The 24,948-nt window shown below is 38.5% G+C and overlaps 1 protein-coding gene across 5 annotated transcripts in view; it reads right to left on the bottom strand.

Annotated features, from left to right (window-relative positions):
- LDAH (lipid droplet associated hydrolase) overlaps positions 1 to 24,948 on the bottom strand; it is a 109,536-nt gene that overhangs the window by 63,379 nt on the left and 21,209 nt on the right. For all 5 annotated transcript variants that reach the window (XM_047782561.1, XM_047782565.1, XM_047782564.1 and 2 more), the window contains one exon: positions 6,582 to 6,751. In XM_047782561.1, the coding sequence (XP_047638517.1) occupies positions 6,582 to 6,751 (170 nt within the window). The remainder of the gene's footprint in view (positions 1 to 6,581; positions 6,752 to 24,948) is intronic.

The following is a 24,948-nucleotide window of genomic DNA, read 5'->3' as shown; positions in this document are numbered from 1 at the left end:
GTGGCCTAGTGGTTAAGGATCTGGCATTGTCACTGCTACGGTAAGGGTTCGATCCCTGACCCAAGAACATCCACATGCCATAGACACAGCCAAACAATTTTTTTAAGTAAAAATAAAAATCTTCCAATTATAGTCTTTTTGAATTTTTTATTCTTTTCTTTCTTCCTTCCTTCCTTCCTTCCTTTCTTTCTTTTAAGGGACGCACCTGTGGCATATGGAGGTTCCCAATGAGGGGTCAAATCAGAGCTATAGCTGCCTGCCTACACCACAGCCACAGCAATACGGGATCTAAGCCATGTCTGCAACCTATGCCACAGCTTACAGCAATGCTGGATCCTTAACCCACTGAGCGAGGCCAGGTATTGAACCTGCATCTTCATGGTTACTGGTCGGATTCGTTTCCATTAAGCCACGACGGGAATGCCCTTCAATTCTTTATTCTGAACATTATTGTCAAAATATATGAAGGCTTTCCATAATTCTAAGTACCAAATTTGCTTAAACAAAATTTTTAATACCAGATTTTTAAGAGCCAATTATTTTCTTTAGTATATTAAAATATAGGTCAGACATTATGTCTAAAATATGCAGTAACTCTTAAAATTATTTTAAGACCAAAGTTTCCTATAATTGGTTACAAAAATATTATAAAGAATTGAAACAAAATAAAACCAAATAAACCAGCTACTAAACTACACATATGTCTTCAAAATCTTATGGGAGTCAAATATTCCAGTAAAAATAACAGAAGAAATGGAAACACAAGTTTCTTATTATCACACTTCATATGTTATAAAACCTAACAGCTAACTTATTTTTGGCAAAACGATTAGGGGTTGCAACACTCTGGCTAACACAAACTTATTTGATTGTCAAATGCATCTTAAATGGAGCGTGTCATGCTAACTTCAGACATGCAGGCACTGTGCCGTCTCAGAGTAGCCCAGAGACACTGAAATTTCAACACTTCAGCAGGGATCATACCGCCGATATTAACTGGGCCAGGTGTTTAAAGAGGGGTGGGGGGGGACTTCAGCCATGTGGTTAATTGAAACCAGATAAAGCTTTTGAATAATAAAAAAAATCATACAGATGTTCACCCTCTTCCCCGAGTGACCTTTATAGACAATTTATTGCACGCGTTATTTTCTAGAGTACACCCCTTTAAAGAAAACACAGTTTCTCATGTCTCTCTGAAAACTCTGTAATCACAGTATGAGTTATGTCTCCACAATCAGACTAGGTTAAGCTCATGTTTCATCTGCCCTTTCCCTTTTCACCACTGTTCCTGCAAGGGCAAGAACATCTGTAAGCAGAGCAATCTTATAAAGCTGAGGAAGCTCTAAGAAGCTACGTTAAACTTAAGACACATTGTACTTCTTTTCCAGCAGACATTGTGAATGCAAGCCAAAATAGAGAGATAGGTTCAAAAGAAATGTGTTGAACAACTGTTTTCAAATATGCACAAGAGAAATTATACATTACATGCAGAATGGATGTGGAGAGAACAAACAAAAACCAAAAGGAAAGATCTCTGATTAAGTTAAACTATGAAGGACTCAGAAATGGCTATTTTCTTCCCTATGTTTCTAGAATAGTGTATTTGTCAGGGTTCTCCAGAGAAACAAAATCCATACATATATGGATATAGATAAAAGAACATGTATTATAGGAATTGGCTCGCACAATTATGCAGCCAAGAAGTTCCACACAATATGCCATCTGCAAGTTGGGAACCAGGAAATCCAGCTGTATACTTCAGTCCCAGTTCAAAGACCTGAGAACCATGGGGAGAGAGCAGGCCAAAGGCTTGAGAGCCTGGAACTCCAGCGTTGGAGGGCAGGAGAAAACTGGCTGTCTCAGCTCAAGAAGAGAGAGAACAAATCTGCCGTTTGGGGGGAGTTTTTGTTCTATGCCCTCAACAGATTGGACGACATCCGCCCAAAATGGTGAGGGCAGATCTTTTTTATTCGCTCTGATTCAAATGCTAATTTCCTCCAGAAACATCCTCACAGACTAACTCAGAAGGGTTTTACCAGCTGAGTATCCCTTGGCTCAAACAGGATGACATGTAAAATTAACCAACACAAATAATAATGCTATTGTTATTTCAAATATGCAAGTATCTTTTTAATATGTTTTCAAAGCTTTTTAAACAACTGGAAAGACTAATAATCAAAAATTGTATTTCATTATCAGTTTGCTGTACTTTGACAGGACCAGGTCACTTCCTCCATCAGGAAATAAATTCAGTATTTTAGTTTATTTGCATATCTATACATATACATGCTCGGTGATGAAAATCACACAAGTGAAATCCTAACTGCAGTAGTAGTGGGGTAGGCAGTTTCTGAGACGACTCTCAGTGATCCTCACCTTCTAATACTCATGCTCTGGTGTCATCTGCTTCCCTTGAGTATGGGCTGGACCTAGTGAACTCTTTCCAATGAGCAGAATATGGTAAAAGTAATGAGATATCATTCTGTAACTGGGTTACAGTCTGTGACTTCCATCTTGCCCGCAGACTCTTTCTCTGGCTCTTCTCCTATACTGGCTCTGATGGCACAAGTTACAAGGGGCCACATTCTAAGGAACTAAGGGTGGCCTCTACCCAACTACCAGGGATAAACCAAGGACCTTGGTCCAGCAACCCTTGAGGGAGTGAACGTGGAAGCAGATTCGTCTCAACTGAAATCTTCACATGAGATTATAGGCCTGGACGACACTTTGATTACAGTCTTATAAGAGATCCTGAACCAGAGGACCCAAGTTGTGGCCAGATCCCAGATCCACAAAAACTGAGAGAATAAGAGTATGCATCATTTTACACTATTAAGTTTTGACGTTAAATTATTACATAAATTACTGTATATAATCTATAGATTACTAATACAGTAGTTAAACTAATGACTGAGCCTGTGATTCCATTGTCATTTCCATTATAATAATAGCTAATACTTATATGGTACTCTTAAGTTTCAGGCACTATTCTTAATTCTTTATATAATTCCTCACAAAAATCCTTTCAAGAACATATTATTATCGGAGTTCCCATTGTGGCACAGTGGTTAACGAATCCAATTAGGAACCATGAGGTTGCGGGTTTAATCCCTGCCCTTGCTCAGTGGGTTAAGGATCTGGTGTTGCCGTAAGCCATGGTGTAGGTTGCAGATGCGGCTCGGATACCGCGTTGCTGTGGCTCTGGTGTAGGCTGGTGGCTACAGCTCCAATCCGACCCCTAGCCTGGGAACCTCCATATGCCGTGAGAGCGGCCCAAGAAAATGGCAAAAAAAAGACAACCCCCCCCCAAAACATGTTATTATCTCTGTTTTACAGATGAGGAAACAAAGGTACTGAGAGACTCAATAACTTGCTCAAGGTCACACAAAGTACGACAGCAAGTATTTGAACTTAGGTGTCCTGGCTCTAGAGTGAGGGTTCATAGCTACTGGGCAAAGAGAACTGCTAAGTGCTAGGACTGGATGCTATAAAGACAGTAACCTCATAACAAGATGCCAGAGGAGCTTTAGAGGCACAATAGAGATCAGAAGCTACGCCAAAGGCTAAAAACAAAAGGAAAGCCTGCTTTCTGATTAAGATGCCTTACCTAGGCAGGGGAAAAAAAAAAGTAGAAGCAATAATATGAATTGTGAATGGAATGTGATCTAGAATTTATTGAATTTACATTTAGAAATGAGAAATACATTTTCTTATATCCACTATAATAAACTAACAGCCTCCATTTGGTATTAAAAACCACACCCAGGAAGGTTATAGTAGTACTTTTCCCAAAGGCAATTATAATACGTAAGAAGTGTATCAAGCTGGAAGGAGCAAATTCCTAGTGAGCTCCCAGACTCCACTGAAAATATTTTATCACATGGAGTGAGAAAATCAATATTCTAGGATAGGGAGAGTCTAGGAAGAGGTCACTTCCTAACTTGCCTTCAGATTACCAGGTTACACAGCACTCTTTCACACTCTAACTCACCCTCTATTTGCATAAGATGATTATACCACCAAATGCAATCTACAGATTCAATGCAATCCCTATCAAATTACCAAGGATATTTTTTTTCACTGAACTAGAACAAAATACTTTAAAGTCTATTTGGAAGCACAAAAGACCCAGAATAGCCAAAGCCATCCTGAGAAAAAAATATGGAGCTGGAGGAATCAGGTGCCCTAAGTTCAGACTATACTGCAAAGATACAGTCATCAAAACAGTGCAGTACTGGCACAAAACCAGAAATATAGATCAGTGGAAGAGAAAAGAAAACACAGAATTAAACACATGCACCTACGTCTAATCTATGCACCTACTACTAGTCTATGACAAAGAAGGCAAGAAAATACAATGGAGAAAAGACAATCCCTTCAACAAGTGGCTGGGAAAATTGGACAGCTACATGTAAAAGAACAAAATTAGAACACTCCCTAATACCATACAAAAAAAAAAAAAAACCTCAAAATGGATTAAAGCCTAAATATAAGCTAGATACTTAAAACTCTTAGAGGAAAACGTAGGCTGAACACTCTCTGACATAAATCACAGCAACATCTTCTCAGATCCACCTCCTAGAGTGATGACAATAAAAACAAAAATAAACAAATGGGACCTAATTAAACTTAAAAGCAAAGAAACCCGAAACAAAACAAAAAGACAACCCACAGAATGAGAGGAAATATTTGCAAATGAAGTGACTGACAAGGGATTAATCTCCAAAATATATAAAAACCTCCTGCAGCTCAATACCAAAAATGCAAACAACCCTATCAAAAAATTAGCAGAAGATCTAAACAGACAATTCTGCAAAGAAGACATACGGATGGCCAAAAAACACATGAAAAAATGTTTAACTTCACTAATTACTAGGGACGTGCAAATTAAAACTATGAGATACTACCTTACACCAGTCAGAATGGCCATCATCAAAAATTCTACAAACAGTAAACGCTGGGAGGGTGTGGAGAAAAGGGAGGCCTCTAACACTGTTGGTGGGAAAGTTAATTGGTGTAACCACTATGGAAAACAATATGGAGATTCCTTAAAAAAACTAAAAACAGAATTACCATTTGATTTATCAATCCCACTCCTGGGCACCTATCCAGAGAAAACCATGACTTTAAAAGACACATGCACCCCAGTGTTCACGGCAGCACTATACATAATAGCCAACACATGGAAGCAACCTAAATGTCCATCCACAGAGTAGTGGATAAAGAAGATGTGGTACATATACGAAATGGAATATCACTCAGCCATAAAAAGAAATGAAATAATGGCATTTGCAGTAGCATGGATGGATCTAGAAATTATCATGCTAAGTGAAGTAAATCAGAAACAGAAAAACATATACTATATGAAGTCACTTATATGTGGAATCTAAAATACGACAGAAATGAACTTATCTATGAACAGAAACAGACTCACAGACATAGAGAAGAGACTTGTGGTTGCCAAGGCAGAGGGGGAGCAGGGGAGGACTGGATTGGGACTGGGGGATTAATAGATGCAAACTATTATACATAGAATGGATAAACAACAAAGTCCTACTGTATAGTACAGGGAACTATTTTCAATGTCCTGAATAAGCCACAATGGAAAAGAAAAAAAACAAAAAACAAAAAACGATAGCATTAGTAGTTATGACACCTACGAGTTATTCTGTCTCCACCATTAGACTTAAGGCTCCCTTACTCCAGAGACCATTGTATTCACTGGGATGTATTCAAAACACAGCCAGAGGCTTGGTACACACCAAGTGCTTAATACGTTTGTTGAATGAAGAAATAATTAATGTTGAGTATCGCATCCATTCAATGGGTCGTTTCAATTGTCTGTGTCAGCGAAAGTATGAGGTTTGTTTTGTTTTGAAGTGTTTTAAAGTTCACTAGCTTTCCTGGCACTTTAAATAAGTCTTTATGTCTCCGGTGTCTCACTTAACATCTGGCACATAATGGCACCCAGTAAGTGTTTGTGAATGAATGAAGGAACAGATGAGTAAATGAGTGTCTCAAAAAGGCTGCCGAGCTATAGAAAAGGTAAGATTCAGACTTAGTGTTCCTGAAGGTGGAGTGTTCCTTAAGAACACCTGTTTGCCTATCAATAGTGGTGATGATAAATTTTCCTCCTTTTGAAAGGAGGCAAGAATATTTGCACAATACTCTCCTTCCTAGACAGGATTCTTGACTAGGTCTTAGGTGGTGACTGCTCTTAAAGATTCCTTTACAAGAGACAGCAAGTTTATATGTAACTTAAGAACTCCAGATAACCCTAGATTAAAAGGCACTTATTTGAATATCATGTTGTAAATTTAAATATACTTCCATTTTTTATTTTTTTTAAGGGCATTTGTTTCTAAAATCCCTGCCTCCTTCAGCATTAATATTACAGGAAGTGCATGAACTTACACTCACACAGGCCCACAATAATATAGAGATGAGGATGAGGCAACTACTAAGTATCCTTCTCTGTGTTCTATTTATCAACTGAACAAGAGACAAAAAAGCAAAGGAAGTCAGAGTATTTATGCAAGGGCACAATCAAGCACCTACAGTCACCCCTGAGGAGTACTTACTGGGAGCTCAGGGCCATGCTTCAAAATCTGAAGGGAAATATAGCAGCCTATAGAATGGCCGATGACCACAAGTTTCATTTCCTTTGGCACATGAGTTCTCAGGAAAGCTAATTTGTGTTCGACTTGACCACGGAGTCCATAGATGTCCTTAATTTCTTGAGCATTTGGATCTAAAAGCAAAAACGTGAAAGTGAAAGTAACTGCTTCATTGGGAAAAATATATGGAAAAAACCCCCAAGAACAATAGTAGTAGTTATCTTTCCAAAAATTTTTTTTTTTGGTTTCCCAACCACTGTGGATACATCTACACTTCCCCCTGGGCCCTGCTTGCAGCACATGGAAGGCCAGGGACTGAACCTGAGCCACAGCAGCGACAACGCTAGATCCTTAACCTGATAGGCTACCAGGGGACCATTAGTTCCTCCCAGTAGTTAACATTTTTGAAAGCCTACCACGTGTAAGCCACAGCATTAGCACTTTAAATGCTATCCATCAATCTCTCACAATAGCCCTGGAAAAGAAGTATTCTCATCTTCATTTTACAAATGAAAATCCCAAAGCTCCCAGATAATAGGTGACAGACTGGCAGTTATGTACTTATTAAGTGAGACAGTGAACTTCAAATCCAGGTCTCTCTGTCCTCAAAGCCCATGAACTCTCAAGTATTCCATAAACTACTGCTGATTTAGGCCAGCAGTTCTCAAACTTAAGCATGCATCCCGAATCCTCTGGAAGGCTTGTTAAAACAATGATTGCTAGGACCCACCCACCAGTCTGATTCAGTAGGTCTGGGTTGGAACCCCCAAATTCTAATTTCTAAGTTTCCAGGAGATGCTGATATTGCTGGTCCCAGGATCACACACTGAAAACCTCTAGTTAGGCTAAGTTATATGATTAATAGACAACCAAGAAAATCCATGACACTACTCCATTATTTTAGATAATCTTTGTTTGTTTAAAGACTGAAAGACTTAAGTAGAAATGTTTTAAACTGTTCCTTTTAACCAGCACAGTCCTGACTTGAAATATCCTTTCTTCCTTTCACAAATGAATTGTCTCCTAGAGTCTTCAAGATCTAATTAAAATTTTATCTAGTTTATCTTCAAGAAAAAGGAATGAGCCTTCCTTTGTGCTTAACAAGTATGCAATTTTTCCTACAGGACTTTATCACACTTGTGTATCTATTTCCTCTCTTAGACTGTGAACTCCTTGAAGGCAAGGTACATCTTTTCATCTCTGTGTCCTCTGTGACTAGTACACAGCAAATATTATTGTTGGATGAAAATATGAACTGACTAGACAATCTCTGAGGATGCTGCCAACTCTAATATTCTACGAGCACAGAAAACTTCAGTAGGTTTTCCCTATGAACATATATATAACCCCGGTAACAGGGTATAACATTTCAGAATATCACAAGGTAGTCAATTGCTTTCCAAAACTTGAATCCCTGAGGAGTTCCCATTGTGGTTCAGCAGATTAAGAACCTGATGTTGTCTCTCTGAGGATGCAGGTTTGATCCCTGGCCTTGCTCAATGGGTTAAAGATCCAGCATTGCCATAAGCTGCTGCATAGGTCACAGACACGGTTCAGATCCAAGAAACTTCCATATGCTGCAGGTGTAGCCGTAGGAGAAAAAAAAAAGAAAGAAAAATTGAATCACTGGAATACTAAATGTATTGCCTTCATGATTCCTGCAAGGTACTGATGCAAACTATGAGCCATAATGTAGCTCATTCAAAAGGCACCCAGTTTTATCTGTACATGCTGTTTTGTTTTTTTTTTCCCTTCAGGGCTCAGGCCACCCACCCTTATTATTTGGGCTAACTCCTCTTCATCCTTCAAACTCTCAGCAAGTGTTATCTCCTCTGAGAAGTCTTTTTATATCTCAGTAGATGAGGAATAAAGTAGCCTTCTTTTCAGTTTCCACAACATCCTGTTTACCTCACCACACTACTCCAAATTTATTCCTACTTCACAATTCACGTCTTACTTAACTGTCCCCAGTGCCTGTCATAAGCACTTCTGAAGTACTTTTTATTGGCTTAATGAGGCTTAGTTCCATATTCCAGTGGTACTGCTGATCTCCCAGGTGAGACATGTTCTGCTCTAATCCTTCTTCCCAGGTCAGCCTAGAATTCATCCTACATACAACAAGGAAGTTCAGCATAATATAGAATTAGGGAGAGATAGAATCTGGAAATTTGACTTTGGTAGGGCTTCCGACAGCTCTGGATCCAAATTTTTGTTTATTTAATATCTACTTAATGTTTGACTTGTTTACACTACATTACTCTCACATATCTTCTCTGATCACTCTATCCAGGATACCCCAAACAAATGCCTATAATATTTGCAACCCAAATTCTTTCTCTCTCAAATAGACAACTTTTGAAAATGTTGAAGTCTTCCTTTCACTGGCAAAGTATGGTGGAGTACAAGGATCATGGGCATTGGAAACAGATAAATCTGGTTCCAAATCCAGTCGAGCACCATACTAGCCATGTGACTCAGGCAAATCCTTTAACCTCAGGATTCAATATCCTTATATATAAAATAGAGACAAGTCTGTTCTCCAAGTCCATGAGTTTCTTAACAGACTTGTGGTTGCCAAGGGGGACGGGGAGGGAGAGGGAGTGGGATGGATTGGGAGTTTGGAGTTAATAGATGAAATCTATAGTATTTGGAGTGGATAAGCAATGAGCTCCTGCTGTATAGCTCAGGGAACTATATCTAGTCACTTGTGATGGAACATGATGGAGGATAATGTAAGAAAAAGAATATATATATATATATGTATGACTAGGTCACTTTGCTGTGCAGTAGAAATCCACAGAACACTATAAACCAACTATAATGGAAGAAATAAAAACCTTAAAAAAATAAAAAAAAATAAATAAGTAAAACAGAGACAGCGATTCTATTCTCCAGAGAATGTTGTTTTCATTAACACTTTAAGGCACACACGAAGTGTCTGGCATAAACTACTTGAGCAATTAAACTTATGATTGCTAGCACTTGAAATTCCTGTCATTTAAGTCCTCCCTCAAAAATATACCAAGGAGGAGTTCCCGTTGTGGCGCAGTGGTTAACGAATCCGACTAGGAACCATGAGGTTGCGGGTTCGGTCCCTGCCCTTGCTCAGTGGGTTAACGATCCGGCGTTGCCGTGAGCTGTGGTGTAGGTTGCAGACACGGCTCGGATCCCGCGTTGCTGTGGCTCTGGCGTAGGCCGGTGGCTACAGCTCCGATTCAACCCCTAGCCTGGGAATCTCCATATGCAGCGGGAGCGGCCCAAAGAAATAGCAACAACAACAAAGACAAAAAGACAAAAAAAAAAAAAATACCAAGGACATTTATATGGTTAGAGCAAAGAGAAAGAAAAGGGGCTGAATATAATAAACATTTTAGATCTTCACCGATACTAGAAATAAGGCCCTAAAACATATTTCAGATGAACTTTAACATGATAATTCAAATGATTATCGAAATGAATATTTTAGAGGTTAAGTTTGGCTTTACCTCTGGGAATTTCTCAGTAGATTTTCAAGATAAAAACACTACTTAGTGTTCCTGAAGTAATAAGATTAATGGAGAAAGAACTTTCTGTAAATAAATAATCAATGATAGAAAATTTCACTGTGCTCCCTGGACATTATTTCACTAGCAAAAACTAAAAGTTAAAAGAATATCTATATACTTAACTGTATACTTTCCCATTATTATTTTAACATACTCTGAAAAAAATTCCAGGAATTATCAACTTAACTCTCCGTAAAATACTATAAAAAAATCACATTCAATTGTGTCAAAATCAGAATAATATGGAAATGATTTATACTATTACTTTATAGGGAAAATGTACTCCAAGTTATAGTCAACTAAGTATATTTGGAACATAAACGGTTTCAAAATTGAAAACTGTCTGGATTAATAATAGATGGTAATCCAAATCACTGACTCTTTATCAATATATGGTCTTGAATTATCACAATAAATTATCATACTGACAATTTCCTTTTAGAACCTGAGCCTATTTCTTAGACCCATCTCAATGGAATTCACTTGACAGCTCATTTATTGATTCTAGAGTTTATTTCAAATGGTGTATATAATCTGGTCCTAAGTAGTTCTTTGAGGAGTTACATAGTATCAGTACTTCACATTTACTTTTCAATTAGTTATTCAAAGTGATTGATTCAGTTATTGAAATCCTGTCAATTTTGGATCAAAATATTATGCATCCTTTGTAGCTTCAAGACACAGGTAAATCTGATAATTATGATTTTCTTCCATTTTACATGAACTAAATTGACTGCTCTGACAGAAAATAGTGACTAATTGGCTTATGGTAACATTGAAAACAGAGACATAAATACAATATACCCCCTTGTCTTCAAGGAGCTCACAGTCTAATAAGAGAAAACAGAAATAGATAAAAACGCTATTACAAAACCCTGAAGTAAGTATATCTCAAGCATTTCCTTGAGAAAAGAAGAGGGTTTTATTAAAGCACAATAGAAAGATAATGCTCTTTCGGATTCATAAAATGTACTGTGCCTTTCTCCAAGTAAACCAAGAGAGAGAACTGGAAAATACTATTTACTACATGTACATCATTATAATTTTGTAATTTAAGCTACCTATTTGAATATAATCATAATGGCCTAAGTTTCACAATATATATTTCAACACATACACACATTTTTATCTAGCTATGCAGTAAATATAAATGCGTAAGTTTTACTATATATTGTCATACAAACAGTACTTACAAGTCTCTAATGACCACAGGCCTAATAAGACCAGAGATTAGAGCTACATGAACTTGCTGCTAGAAATGCGTCTGCAGATAATAACTCTAAATCTTACACTACAATTTGCTCAACTAGCTAAGTCTTCACCCTGCCTCCATTATTACTCCAAAGCTCTATTTTTTTTTTTTTAAATGGCCACACCTGCCTTATATGAAGTTCCCAGGCTAGTGGTTAAATGGAGCTGCAGCTAAGGCCACAGGCACAGCCACACTGGATCTGCAGCTTGCAGCAACACCAGCCCCTTAACCCAATGAGTGAGGCCAGCGATCAAACCTGCATCCTCAAGGAGACTACATTGGGTCCTTAAGCTGCTGAGCCGCAAAGGGAACTCTCCAAAGCTATATCTTAATACTAACTTTAATTAAATAACTTACTTATGTAGATGAAAAGGATAAAAATGGTACTTCATATTTTAAAGAATTCTCTGAGCAAGATGAATATACAGTTTACTCTTTAGGTCAAGTTTTTAAAGCACACAAAACAATATCATATGTTGTTTACCAGTACACATACATAACTAAAAAGAAAAATGAAATTTACCCTGAGTTCATGATAGTGGAACATGAAAGTGTGAGGTGTTAGTTTTAGACACTGTGATGGGTTCTGTGTCTGTCTGTGGTTATGGGAGAGTGAAGCAAATGAGGTGAGCCAGGAAGGTTGAGACAAGACCAAGTAGGAATCCTGAAGGACTCCAGACTTCACTGTGCGAGCAGTGAGAAGATCCCTGAGGCTCTCAAAGGGCAGGGCAATGATCTGGACTGTGTTAAGGGACATCAACCGCAGGGCTATTCTCCCTCCTCCTGCCCGGCTTCTCACTTCTGTCTTCCCTGAGAGTCTAACAGTTTGATTCTTAACTTCTTTTCCTGCTCTACCCTTTGGTTTTTCTGCTTCTTCTTCCTACTTCTTGAGAGACTTCCATGTCTTTTCTAGTGACTGTGAGCCCTGAGACTTGAGTGACTGATTGTCCCTGCTATGGGCTCATCTAGTCGTTCGTGTAACCTCCATGTCCCTCTGCCAATCATAACCCTGGCAGGAGAAAGCTTTTCTGGCTTTCCTCTTTCTTTCAGTTTGGGTACTGGCAAGGGAGTGGTTTGTTGATTCTTTGGATAAGCATGACCCAAATTCATCACGGAATCAGTTGAAAGAGTGTGTAAGTTTTTTAGCTAATGTTTTATCAGCTGAAACTAAACCACTATGATTTCTAGCTTTTATGTTACACTTTTTGAACAAATGACTTAAAATAGTTGATAATGAATCTGCCATCAAGTAAGCTGACTCCACGGCAAATCAAAGCCAGAAAGAGTTTATACTTCTAATTCCTCAAATTTTCTTTTCACACTTCTTTTTTTCCTTGAAAAACCCTCTTCTGACATTGGTGAACATCTGTTCTCCCAATTATACTCAATTTATGATTGTGATAATGTGGTGTAACTAGAATATTATTTCCAACTGTTCAAAATTTTAACATGTGCTAATATGAAGCAAAACATACTTTCAGCATTTGATGTGTGGTTATAGCTTATGTCCCTTCTCTCAATGACTACGTACCTTTCACACCATATTTTGCATGTCAGAAAACCTATACTAGAGAACAATAATCTTGGACGACGAGTAACATATCTGTCTTCCCTATCCCAAGCAATCTACTCTAACATGCCTTTGCAAACTCCAGTATGTAAAACAGATGAAAGGAGAACTGTTCTGATCAAACAATTTGGGACTGGTGAAGCCCAGAACCCCACCTGCCCTTTGCAGAACTTATGTGCTATTCCCAACAGAGGTGGAAAATCACTAACCTACAAGGGAGAAACTTCTTTTCTTTGTATACCACTGTAGCTCCACACATAATAGCCTAGTAGGTTGTCAATAAATCCTTGATGATAGATGAGTTGCCCTTTCACCCCTTCTAGAAACCACAGCTTCCTTTGGCCCGGTGGTGGCCCTTTGGGCTAATGCCTCTAGATGGCACTGTTCTCATAAGTAGCAAAGGACTCAGGCTCTAATTACTTAGTCATTAACTCAATAGCACACAAACAGCCTAAGTAATAAGCATGTTCAAAATGAAGTTCTAAATAATAAGATGTCAATTTGAAACAAGAATTGAAGACATTTCCCAGAAATTCAGACACTCAACAGATACCTTCTACTGTTTTTCCCCACCAGTATTTACTGCTGAAGATCTATGGAAGTGGTTCTAAAAATTAAACCAGAACCAGCAGCATCAATGTTACCTTTAGACCTTGTTAAAAATGCAGATTCTCAGGAGTTCCTGTTGTGGCACAGCAGAAATGAATCTGACTAGTATCCATGAGGCTGCAGGTCTGATCCCTAGACTTGCTCAGTGGGTAGGGGATCCGGCTCTGCAGTGAGCATTTTGACCCTTAGACTGGGAATTTCCATATGCAGTGGTACAGCCTTAAAAAAAAAAAAAAAAAAAAAAAAAAGCAGATTCTCAGGTCCTCAGGTCGCTCCGCACTTCTACGGAATCAACAACTCAGGAGGTGGCACCCAGTACTTTGTGTTTCAATAAATTCTCCAGGTGATTCTGATGCCTGCTGAAGTTGGAGAATGCCTGATGTCGGGTTAATCTTTGACTTTATTTTCAACTTTCGAAGTTGCTATTCACATTCTATTCAACTTTGTTTTGTCTTCAGTATGACTTATGGGCCTACGGTGATAACCAAGGTGGGTGTTGCTCTCATTAGGTAATTCAATATATAGCTTCTATTATGATGACCTCTCTCACCAAGGAAAGAATGTAGGAATAAGACATGCTAGCTAAGCATCATTAAGTCTGAACACCATAAAAGAGGAGGTATTATCCTCCATGCATACCCAAAGCTATTCCCACCATTTCCTAGCTCCTTCTGTCTTTGGTTATCTCTTCTCTGACCAGAGTGAAGTTAACAGGCTGGCAGAACTGGCAGTTTTTCGAGATTTAGCATGTTAAAAATGAGCCTGTTTTCTAAGAATTCTTTTAACACTTCTGTTTTCTAAAACCACATAAGATTCTAAGCAGGCATATAAATTTCCTATCAAAGGAAAAATTGGTAGTAAACCCTAAAATTTCTTTGGGTATATGTGAAGAAGTAACTTAAAACAATAAAGACGTATCTTTTAAAATATTTCAAGATAGAGCAAGTATAAACTATATATTTGATTCACTTTCTTTTTGATTTTTATTTTCCATTATACTTGATTTACAGTGTTCTATCAATTTCTACTGTACAGCAGAGTGACCCAGTCATATATATATATGACTGGAATATATATATATATTTCTTTTCTCACATTATTCTCCATCATGTTCCATCACAAGTGACTGGATAGAGTTCCTGTGCTATACAGCACAATCTCATTGCTTATCCACACCAAATGTGATAATTTGCATCTATTAACCCCAGACTCCCAGTCCATCCCACTCCCTCCCTCTCCCCCTTGGCAACCACAAGTCTGTTCTCCAAGTCCGTGAGTTTCTTTTCTGTGGAAAGGTTCATTTGTGTCATACGTTAGATTCCAGATATAAGTGATATCATATGGTATTTGTCTTTCTTTCTGACTTACTTCATTTAGTATGAGAGTCTCTAGTTCCATCCATGTTGCTGCAAATGGAATTATTTTGTTCTTTTTTATGGCCGAGTAGTATTCCATTGTGTATATATACCACGTCTTTTTAATCCATTCATCTGTTGATGGACATTTAAGTTGTTTCCATGTCTTGGCTGTTGTGAATAGTGCTGCAATGCATCATTTTCACTGAAAGTTTTGTCTGGATATATGCCCAAGAGTAGGATTGCTGGATCATATGGTAGTTGTATATTTAGTTTTCTGGGGTACCTCCATACTATTTTCCATAGTGGTTCTACCAATTTACATTCCCATCTACAGTGTAGGAGGGTTCCCTTTTCTCCACATCCTCTCCAGTATTTGTTATTTGTTGACTTGTTAATAATGGCCATTCTGACAGGTGAGAGGTGGTACCTCATAGTAGTTTTGATTTGCATTTCTCTAATAATCAGTGATATTGAGCATTTTTTCATGTGCTTGTTGGCATCTGTACATCTTCTTCGGGGAAATGTCTATTCAGGCCTTTTGCCCATTTTTCAGTTGGGTTGTTGGGTTTTTTTGTGGTTGAGTTGTACAAGTTATTTGTATATTTTAGAGATTAAGCTCTTGTCAGTTGAATTGTTTGAAACTATTCTCTCCCATTTCATATATTGTCTTTTTTTTTTTTTAATGGTTTCTTCTGCTGTGCAAAAGCTTGTCAGTTTGATTAGGTCCCATTGGTTTACGGTTGATGTCAGAGAATGTTTTGCCAATGTCTCTTCTAGGAGTTTGATGGTGTCTTGCATTACATTTAAGTCTTTAAGCCATGTTGAGTTTATTTTTGTGCATGGTGTGAGGGTGTGTTCCAATTTCATTGATTTACATGCAGTTGTCCAACTTTCCCAGCACCACTTGCTGAAAAGACTTTTTCCCATTTTATATTCTTGCCTCCTTTGTCGAAAATTAATTGACTGTAGTTATCTGGGTTTATTTCTGGGTTCTCTGTTCTGTTCCATTGGTCTGTATGCCTGTTTTGGTACCAGTACGACACTGTGTTTATTACTGTAGCTTTGTAAATATTGCGTGAAGTCTAGGAGAGTTATGCTTCCTGCTTGGTTTTTGTTCCTCAGGATTGCTTTGGCAATTTGGGGTCTTTTGTGGTTCCATATAAGTTTTTGGATTGTTTGCTCTAGTTCTGTGAAAAATGTCATGGGTAATTTGATAGGGATTGCATTGAATTCGTAGACTGCTTTGGATAGTATGGCCATTTTTATATTAATTCTTCTAACCTGGGGGCCTGGAATATCTTTCTATTTCTCTGAATCCTCTTCAATTTTCTTCATTAATGTTTTATAGTTCTCAGCCTATAAGTCTTTCACCTCCTAGGTCAGGTTTATTCCTAGGTATTTAATTTTTTTGGTTGTTGAGTTTATTTATTTATTTTTGTCTTTTTGCCATCTCTAGGGCCACTCCCGAGGCACATGGAGGTTCCCAGGCTAGGAGTCGAATCGAAGCTGTAGTTGCCAGCCTACACCAGGGCCACAGCAACTCAGGATCCGAGCTGCATCTGCAATCTACACCACAGCTCACGGCAACGCCGGATCCTCAACCCACTGAGCAAGGCCAGGGATTGAACCGGCAACCCCATGGTTCCTAGCCGGATTCGTTAACCACTGTGCCATGACAGGAACTCCTGGTTGTAATTTTAAAAGGTATTATATTTTTATATTCCTTTTCTAATATTTCATTGTTAATATATTGAAATGCAACCAATTTTTGAATGTTGATTTTGTATCCTGCTACTTTGCTGAATTCATTGATCAGTTCGAGTAGTTTTGGGGTTGAGTCCTTAGGGTTTTTTATATATAGTATCATGTCATCTGTATACAGTGACAATTCTACCTTTTCTCTTCCAATTTGGATACCTTTTATTTCTTCTGTCCAACTGCTATGGCTAGGACACTCTTATCTTGTTCCAGATTTTAGCAGGAAGGCTTTCAACTTTTCCCCATTGAGTATTATATTTGCTGTAGGTTTGTCATAAATGGCTTTTATTATGTTAAGGTATGTTCCCTCTATACCCACTTTGGTAAGAGTTTTTATCATGAATGGATGTTGGACTTTGTCAAGTGCTTTTTCTGCATCTATTGAGATGATCATGTGGTTTTGACTTTCCTTTTGTTAATGTGGTGTACGACATCAATTGATTTGCATATGATGAGAACTTGGAATGAATCCCACTTGGTCGTGATGTATGATCTTTTTTATATGTTGTTGGAGTCTGTTGGCTAAAATTTTGTTGAGAATTTTTGAGTCTATATTCATCAGAGATATTGGCCTATGATTTTCTTTTTTGGCAGTATTTTTGTCTGGTTTTGGTATTAGGGTGATGGTGGCTGCATAGAATGTCTTTGGGAGTGTTCCTTCTTCTTCAACCTTTTAGAAAAGTTTAAGAAGGATGGGTATAAGTTCTTTGTATGTTTGGTAGAATTCACTTGTGATGCCATCTGGCCCTGGACTTCTGTTTGTAGGGAGTATTTTTATTACATATTCAATTTCATTTCTAATGATTGGTCTGTTCAGTTGATCTATTTCTTCTTGATTCAGTTTTGGAGGCCTTTATGTCTCCAGAAAGTTGTCCGTTTCTTCTGGGTTGTCAAATTTGTTGGTATACAATTGTTCATAGTATTGTCTTATATAAGGTTTTGTTTTGTTTTGTTTTGTTTTTTGTATTTCCTCTATATCTACTAATATTTCTTTATCATTTCTTATTTTGTTTATTTGGGTTTTTTCACTCTCCTTGGTGAGTCTGGCCAGAGGTTTGTCAATTTTGTTTACCCTTTCAAAGAAGCAGCTCTTGGTTTCACTGATTTTTTTCTATTGCTTTTTGAATCTCTAGGTTATTGATTTCCTCTCTGATCTTTATAATTTCCTTCCTTCTGCTGACTTTAGGTTTTGTTTGTCTTTGAGGTGGTAGGTTAAGTTGTCAATTTGAGATTTTTCTTCTTTTTTGAGGAAGGCCTGTATCGCTATGAACTTCTCTCTAAGCACTGCTTCTGTGGCATCCCATAGATTTTGAATGGTTGTGTCTTATCAGTTGTCTCAAGGCATTTCAAAATTTCCTTTTGATTTCCTCATTGACCCATTGGTTTTTTAGTAGCATGTTGTTTAGTCTACATGTAGTCAGTTTTTTTCTCATTTCTTTTCCTGTGGTTGTTTTCTAGTTTCATGCCATTGTGGTCAGAGACGATAGCTGAAATAACGTCTCACCTCTTAAATTTGTTGAGGTTAAACTTATGGTCTCCAGAGGAAACATTTTGGGGGGTGGGGGGATGTGCTTGGTTGTGGGATGGAAATCCTGTGAAATTGGATTGTTATGATCATTATACAGCTACAGATGTGATAAATTCATTTGAGTAATAAAAAAAAAAGAAAAAAAATTTGTTGAGGTTAGTTTTGTGCCCCAGTATGTGGTCAATCCTTGAGAATGTTCCATGTGCACTTGAAAAGAATGTATATTCTGATTTTTTTTTGTATGTAATGTCCTAAAAATGTCAATGAAGTCTAACTTTTCTATTGTGTCATTTAGGACCTCTGTTGCCTTATTGATTTGTCTTGAGGATCTGTCCATTGATGTGAGTGGGGCGTTAAAAGCCTCCTGCTATTATTGTATTCCCCATCAGTCTCTCCTTTTATGTCTGCTATTATTTGTTGTATGTATCTGGGTGCGCTTACATTAGGGGCATATATATTGACAATTGTAATATCTTCTTCTTGAATGGATCCTTTCCTCATTAAATAATGCCCTTCTTTGTCTTTCTTTATGACTTTCATTTTAAAGTCTATATTTTTCTGAGTATTGCAACTCCTGCTTTCCTCTCTTGTCCATTGACATGAAATATCTTTTCCCATCCCCTCACTTTCGATTTATATGTATCCTTTGCCCTAAGGTGAGTCTCTTGTAGACAGCATATTGTAGGCTCTTGCTTTTTTATCCAATCTGCTACTCTATGTCTTTTGATTGGAACATTCAGTCCATTGACATTTAAGGTAATTATTGATAGATATGTATTTATTGCCATTTCAAACCTTGTTTTCCAGTTGAGTCTATGTTTTTCCTTTGTTCCTTTCTTTTTTTGGTTGGATAATTTCCTTTTATTGTATGCTTGTGTCCTTTTCTTTTCAGTTTTTGTGAATGTAATGTTTGGTTTTGATTTGTGGTTGCCTTTTTTTTTTTTTAAATATGTTAACCTCTCCCTATATCTTTCTTTAGCCTGATAGTCATAGTCTTATAAGCTCAAATATATTCTTTAAAAAAAAAAGTCTAGATTTTCTTACTTTCCTTACCCACATTCTGTGATTTTGAAATCTTTTTAACATCTTCATGTTTGTCCTCTTGCTGTTCCTTGTGTTTATTGTTGCTTTTACAAGAAGTTTTATTTTTTCCTTTTAAATCTGTATACTGGCTTAAGTGATTGCTTTCTAATTGTGATTTCCACCATCTTATTTCTTCTTACTTCTTTTTTATTTAGAGAAGCCCTTTTCAGTATTTCTTTTAGAATGGGTTTAGTATTGCTCTACTTTTTGAGTTTTTGTTTGTTGGAGAAATTCTTTATTTCTTGTTCTATTTTAAATATTATTCTTGCAGGGTAGAGTATTCTAGGCTGCAAATTTTTCACTTTTAGAACTTTGAATATATCTTGCCACTCTCTTCTGGCCTGCAGCATTTTTGCAGAGAAATCAGCTGATAGCCTTATGGGGGGTTCCCTTATAATTAACACTTTGTTTTTCTCTTGCTGCCTTTAGAATCCTCTCTTTAACTTTTGCCATTTTTATCATAATATGCCTTGGTGTGGGCCTATTTGGGTTCAACTTGTTTGGGGCCCTCTGTGCTTCCTGTATCTTGGTATCTGTCTCCTTTAGATTTGGGAAGCTTTCAGACATAATTTCTTCAAATATATTTCCAATCCCCTTTTCCTTTTCTTCTTCTGGAATCCCTGTTATGCACAGATTGCCCCACTTTATATTATCCCATAGATCTCTTAAATCACTTTCACGTTTTTTCATTTGGTTTTCTGTCTGCTGTACTGATTGGGTGATTTCCATTATTCTATCTTTCAAGTCACTAATTTGTTCCTCTGCATTATTCATTCTGCTCTTTAGTGCCTTTAACTTAATTTGCATCTCTGCAAATGAATTTTCTATTTTTTCTTGGTTCCTCCTTATATTTTTTAGTTCCTTTCTAAAGTAACCTGCATTACTGTTTATATCTGCTCTTAATTCCTTCATATTCACCCTTAATTACTTCGGTATTTTCACTATCTCCCTTCTGAACACAGTGTCTATTAGACTGCAAAGGTTTGTTTCATTGTTTGCTGCTTCAGGTGAATTTTTCTTTTAACTGGGAATGGTTCCCGAGTTTCTTCATTTCACTTATATTTTTCTTTTTCTATGAGTGTAGGGAAACCAACTACTGTAGTCTTGGAGGCTATTTCTGCGCAAGAGTGCCCCTTTGTACTTTGTGGGAGGTTACTATTTACTTTTGGCATGGGACTGTGGATATTTGTTGTCTCTCTCTTCAGTGTGAGCAGCATATCCCCTTGATGGGGTGCTGAGTGTATTTCCAGGGGCAAGGAGGCAATGGGCAGGGCTAGTAGTCAGTGCCTAGTTGCTGGGCTCTTGACAGTAGCAAGGTCCAGCAGAAAGGTGGTGCAGGCTACTCCTAGTTGCAGAGTCCTGGGAAGTGGTATCGAGCCTCAGGCCGACTTAGGCAGTGCCTGGAGCATTTGACAGTAGCAATGGCAGGGTGTGTGTGTTCTCAGGGGAGTGAGAGCAACAATAGGTGGTGTTTAGTTACAATACTCTCCTCTGTGGTGCTCTCTGAGGTGACTGGGGCTGCAAGTGGTGCCTGTTCACAGACCCCTAGAAGTGGCAGGCTGCACCCACCTCTGGCGTCAGAGATAACTGCAGTGGTTTGCCCCTGCCACCTGTTGACCATGCAAGAAGCACCCCGTCCCACTTAGCCCATGCAGGAGTTACACAGGCTTCTTCTAGTTGCAGAATCCTGGGAAGTGACAGTGATCAGGCATGGGTGAGGACTGCCCAGAGCATATGGCATGGCAGCAGCAGGGAGGGTGTTTTCCCAGAGGAGTGAGAGCATCAGTGGGTTGTGCTTGGTTGCAGTGCCTTTTCTGCTGACCTCTGAGGTGACTGGGGCTGGAGGTGGAGTCTGTTCACAGACCCCTAGTAGTGGCAGGCCATGCCCCCTTCTGGTCTCTGAGATGACTGTTGTGGTTCGTTCCCACCACCTGTAGATCATGCAGGAGGCACCATGCTGCACTTAGCCCCCTGCTGCCCTTAACCCTCAGAAGAGGAACTCGGTCTCCTATAGCCTGAGCAAGTGGCCTTTTGCCACTTGCAGCCTGTGCCAGAGGTACCCTCACCTCTAAGAGCCTGCCTGTGTACAGGGAAAGCGATTCCTATGGTGGTCTGCCACTCCTCCTCTCGCCCTCCCCAACAATGGTGCCTTGCTTCTCCTAAGGGCCCAGACCTCCTCCTAAGGGCCTTCTCCTAAGGGCCCAGGTTCCCTTAGCTCTGGCACTCTGCTCCCCAGCCCATGGTGCACTGCTCCATAGCCCCTCAGGTTGTCTCCAGAGAGTCAAACCTAGTCCTCTCCCCAGAACAGACCTCTGAAGCCTGAGTCTCAGCACCCAGCCCCTGCCCAAGAGTCTCAGGCTGTGGTGTCCAGGGAGGTGGTGCAGAAGATTTGTGCAGCTCTCACTCTGCTTTGCCCTACTCAGTCCAGCTGCTGCACTTTTCTCAGTAACTTTGAGGTCCCTCTGTCAGCTGATCTCCCTGTTGGTTAGGTGGCTTCCCAAGGTTTGGGTTCCTTTTCTCTTTCGCAGCTCCTTTTCATAGTGCTAGTCCTGTCTTGATTCCTTTTCTCTCTCTTTTCTTTTGTTTTACCCAGTGGAGGGTTTCTTGCCCTTTTTGGAGGTTTAAGTTCTCCTGCCAGCATTCAGTAGATGTTCTGTGCAAACTGTTCTACATGTAGTTTTTTGGGTTTTTTTTTTGTTGTTTTTTTTTAATGTGTTTGTGGGAGAAGGTGAGTGTGATGTCTTACTCCTCCATCTTGATCCTTCTGAACTCAGGGATTCACTTTCTGTCGCATTTCAACGTGACAGTTGGTGAAACAGATTTATTTATTTATATGGCCCACACCTGCAGCATATGGAAGTTGCACTTCCCTGATGACTGATGATGTTCAGTATTTTTTATATATCTGTTGGCTATTTATATGTCTTCTCTGGAAAAACTTGCCCATTTTAAAAATCAGGCTGTTCATGTTCTCGTTATTGAGTTGTATGAGTTCCTTATATATTTTTCTATAAATCACCTCCTTATGAGACATATGATTTGCAAATACTGTTTCCCATTTTGTAGGCTGTCTTTTCATTTTGTGATTGTTTCCTCTGCTGTACAGAAGCTTTTATTTTTATTTTTTATTTTTTGCTTTTTAGGACTTCCCCTGTGGCATATGGAAGATCCCAGGATAAGGGTTGAATAGGAGCTGCAACTGCCAGCCTATACCACAGCCACAGCAATTGTGTCTGCAACCTACACCACAGCTCGTGGCAATGCCAGATCCTTAACCCACTGAGTGGGGCCAGGATCGAACCCGCATCCTCGTAGATACTAGTGGGGTTGTTTCTGCTGAGCCACAACGGGGACTCCCTTTTGTTTGTTTGTTTGTTTTACAGAAGCTCTTTAGTTTGAGGCTGTCCCAAATGCTTGTTTTTGCCTTTGTTACTTGTGCCTTTGATGTCACATCCAAAATCATCACCAAGACCAACATCAAGGAGTTTCCCCCCTTTGTTTTCTTCTAGGAGTTTAATGGTTTCAGGTCTTAAATTTAAGTATTTAATCCATCTTGAGTTAATTTTTGTGTATAGTGTAAGACAAGGGTTCAATTTCATTCTTTTGCATGTGGATATCCAGTCTTCCCAATACCATTTATTGAAGATACTATCCTTCCCCCATTGTGTCGTCTTGGCACCCTTGTCAAAGATTAGTTGATCCTATATCTGTGGGTTTATTTCTGGACTCTCCATTCTGGTCCCCTGGTCTGTTTTTATGCCAGTACCATCCTGTTTTGATTACCAGCTTTGTAATATAGCTTGAAAACAAAGTGTGATAACTTTGCCTTTGTTCTTCTTTCTCAAGATTATTTTGACTTTTTGATATCTCCACACAAATCTAGGGATTTTTTTCTATTTCTGTGAAAAAATGCAATTGGAATTTTTGTAGGAATTTATATAGGGATTGCACTGAATCTGTAGATCTATAATTTTAAATAGAAGGTAATTAGGGAAATAAGAAAGATAAAGTAGGTGAAAGTGGTAGCAAAAGAAATCTGAGTGACTGAAGTGTTGAAACAAAATCTCGAGGATCTTGCTTATCAAGGGCCTGCTCACTGTGAGTGGAAATTATTCTAGCAAAGAGGAGCAGATTTGCCAAGACAAGAGTAATCTTACATTTGATGCTTTAAAGAGACAGACACAGGAAGTCTGGGTGATGAGATAACCTAACAATCAACAACGTAAGTGCAACAGATTTGTTTTAAGAGGTATTTTCCCTTAGTGCTACCGATTAAATTGAGTAAATGGAATTAGGAAAAAAGAAAACTTAAATTTCATTCTCAAGAGTTGGCGTCCGATGTTTAAGTCCATTTGAAATTAACACAGGATGCCGGAACCAGCACTAAAATTTCAGGAGGCTTATCTAATACTACAATATGTGAGAATTAAGAGGAGAGGTCCAGAGCCAGGGAGTTGTGATGTTCACAGTGAGATGACACATGGATACTTGAGCTATGGCTTCAGGAGGGAAAAGAAAAAAGAATCAAATCCCATAGTGACTCCCAAAGAATATCTACTCTGTATGCATGAGGGTGATTTTGTTTCTTAAATTCTGCAATATCACCTTGTATCTTGACCATATGGATCAGTTAACGGCCAAAAATAGGACATGAATAAAAACACGAAACACCTCTTAATTGTCATCCACTTCTTCAAATAAAAAAAATTATTACAATTTAGCATGTCTGCAGACAGTTCATGAATGTGGAAAGAACTTCCACTTAGAAATTTCCTTTTGCTACTCAATAGGATCAAGGATTCAAAGGGCCTGCTTCTAAAAACTGTAAGGTAACACTTCTGAAGATGGTCCAAAGGACAGCTACTAAAACTTGAGCAAATATTTAGTAGAAATGTTTTAAGTGATAATTTGTAAGTTCTACTATTGCTCAGGTATAGTATCATATGTATAGGTTGACCTATACTTATGATCAGATTTAAGATGTCAATACCTAACATTTCCATTCGTGCTTGTTACGGACTGAATGTTTGCATACCCTAAAATTCTTATGTTGAAGCCCTAACCAACCCCTGTTCAAAATGTGATGGTATGTGGAGATGGGGACTTTGGGATGTAGTTAGGGTTAGAGGAGGTCATGAGGGTGGGGCCCTAGTAAAGGTATCAGTGCCCTTATGAGAGATAACAGAGAGCTTGCTGGCTTGCTCTCTTACCTGCTTACTCTCCCTCCTGCCTGCCCCCCCACCCCCATCATGTGAAGACACAGAGAAGGCAGCAAAGAGTGTTCGAGTGTTCTCATCAGAACTCAATTATGCTGAAACTCTAATCTTGGACTTATACCTCCAGATTGTGAGAAAATAAATTCCTGCTATTAAAGGTACAGAGTCTATGGTTTTTGTTATGGGAGTTTGAACTAACACAATGATAAAAAGAATAAAATAAATATTAAATCCCCAGGGTTTTTTTTATTAACAGATTTTGTTTTTTAGAATGATTTTATAGTTGCAAAAAATTTGGACAGATGAGTCCACAGAGTTCCCATATCAGCTACCCCTTGCTCCCTCCCTATCCACACATGATGATGTTTCCCCTATCATTAGATGCTCAATAAATACAAGAAGATGCTCATAT

The sequence above is a fragment of the Phacochoerus africanus genome, chromosome 5 (genome assembly GCF_016906955.1).
Source record: "Phacochoerus africanus isolate WHEZ1 chromosome 5, ROS_Pafr_v1, whole genome shotgun sequence".
Taxonomy (NCBI): domain Eukaryota; kingdom Metazoa; phylum Chordata; class Mammalia; order Artiodactyla; family Suidae; genus Phacochoerus; species Phacochoerus africanus.
This window is presented reverse-complemented; position numbering and strand designations above follow the sequence as displayed.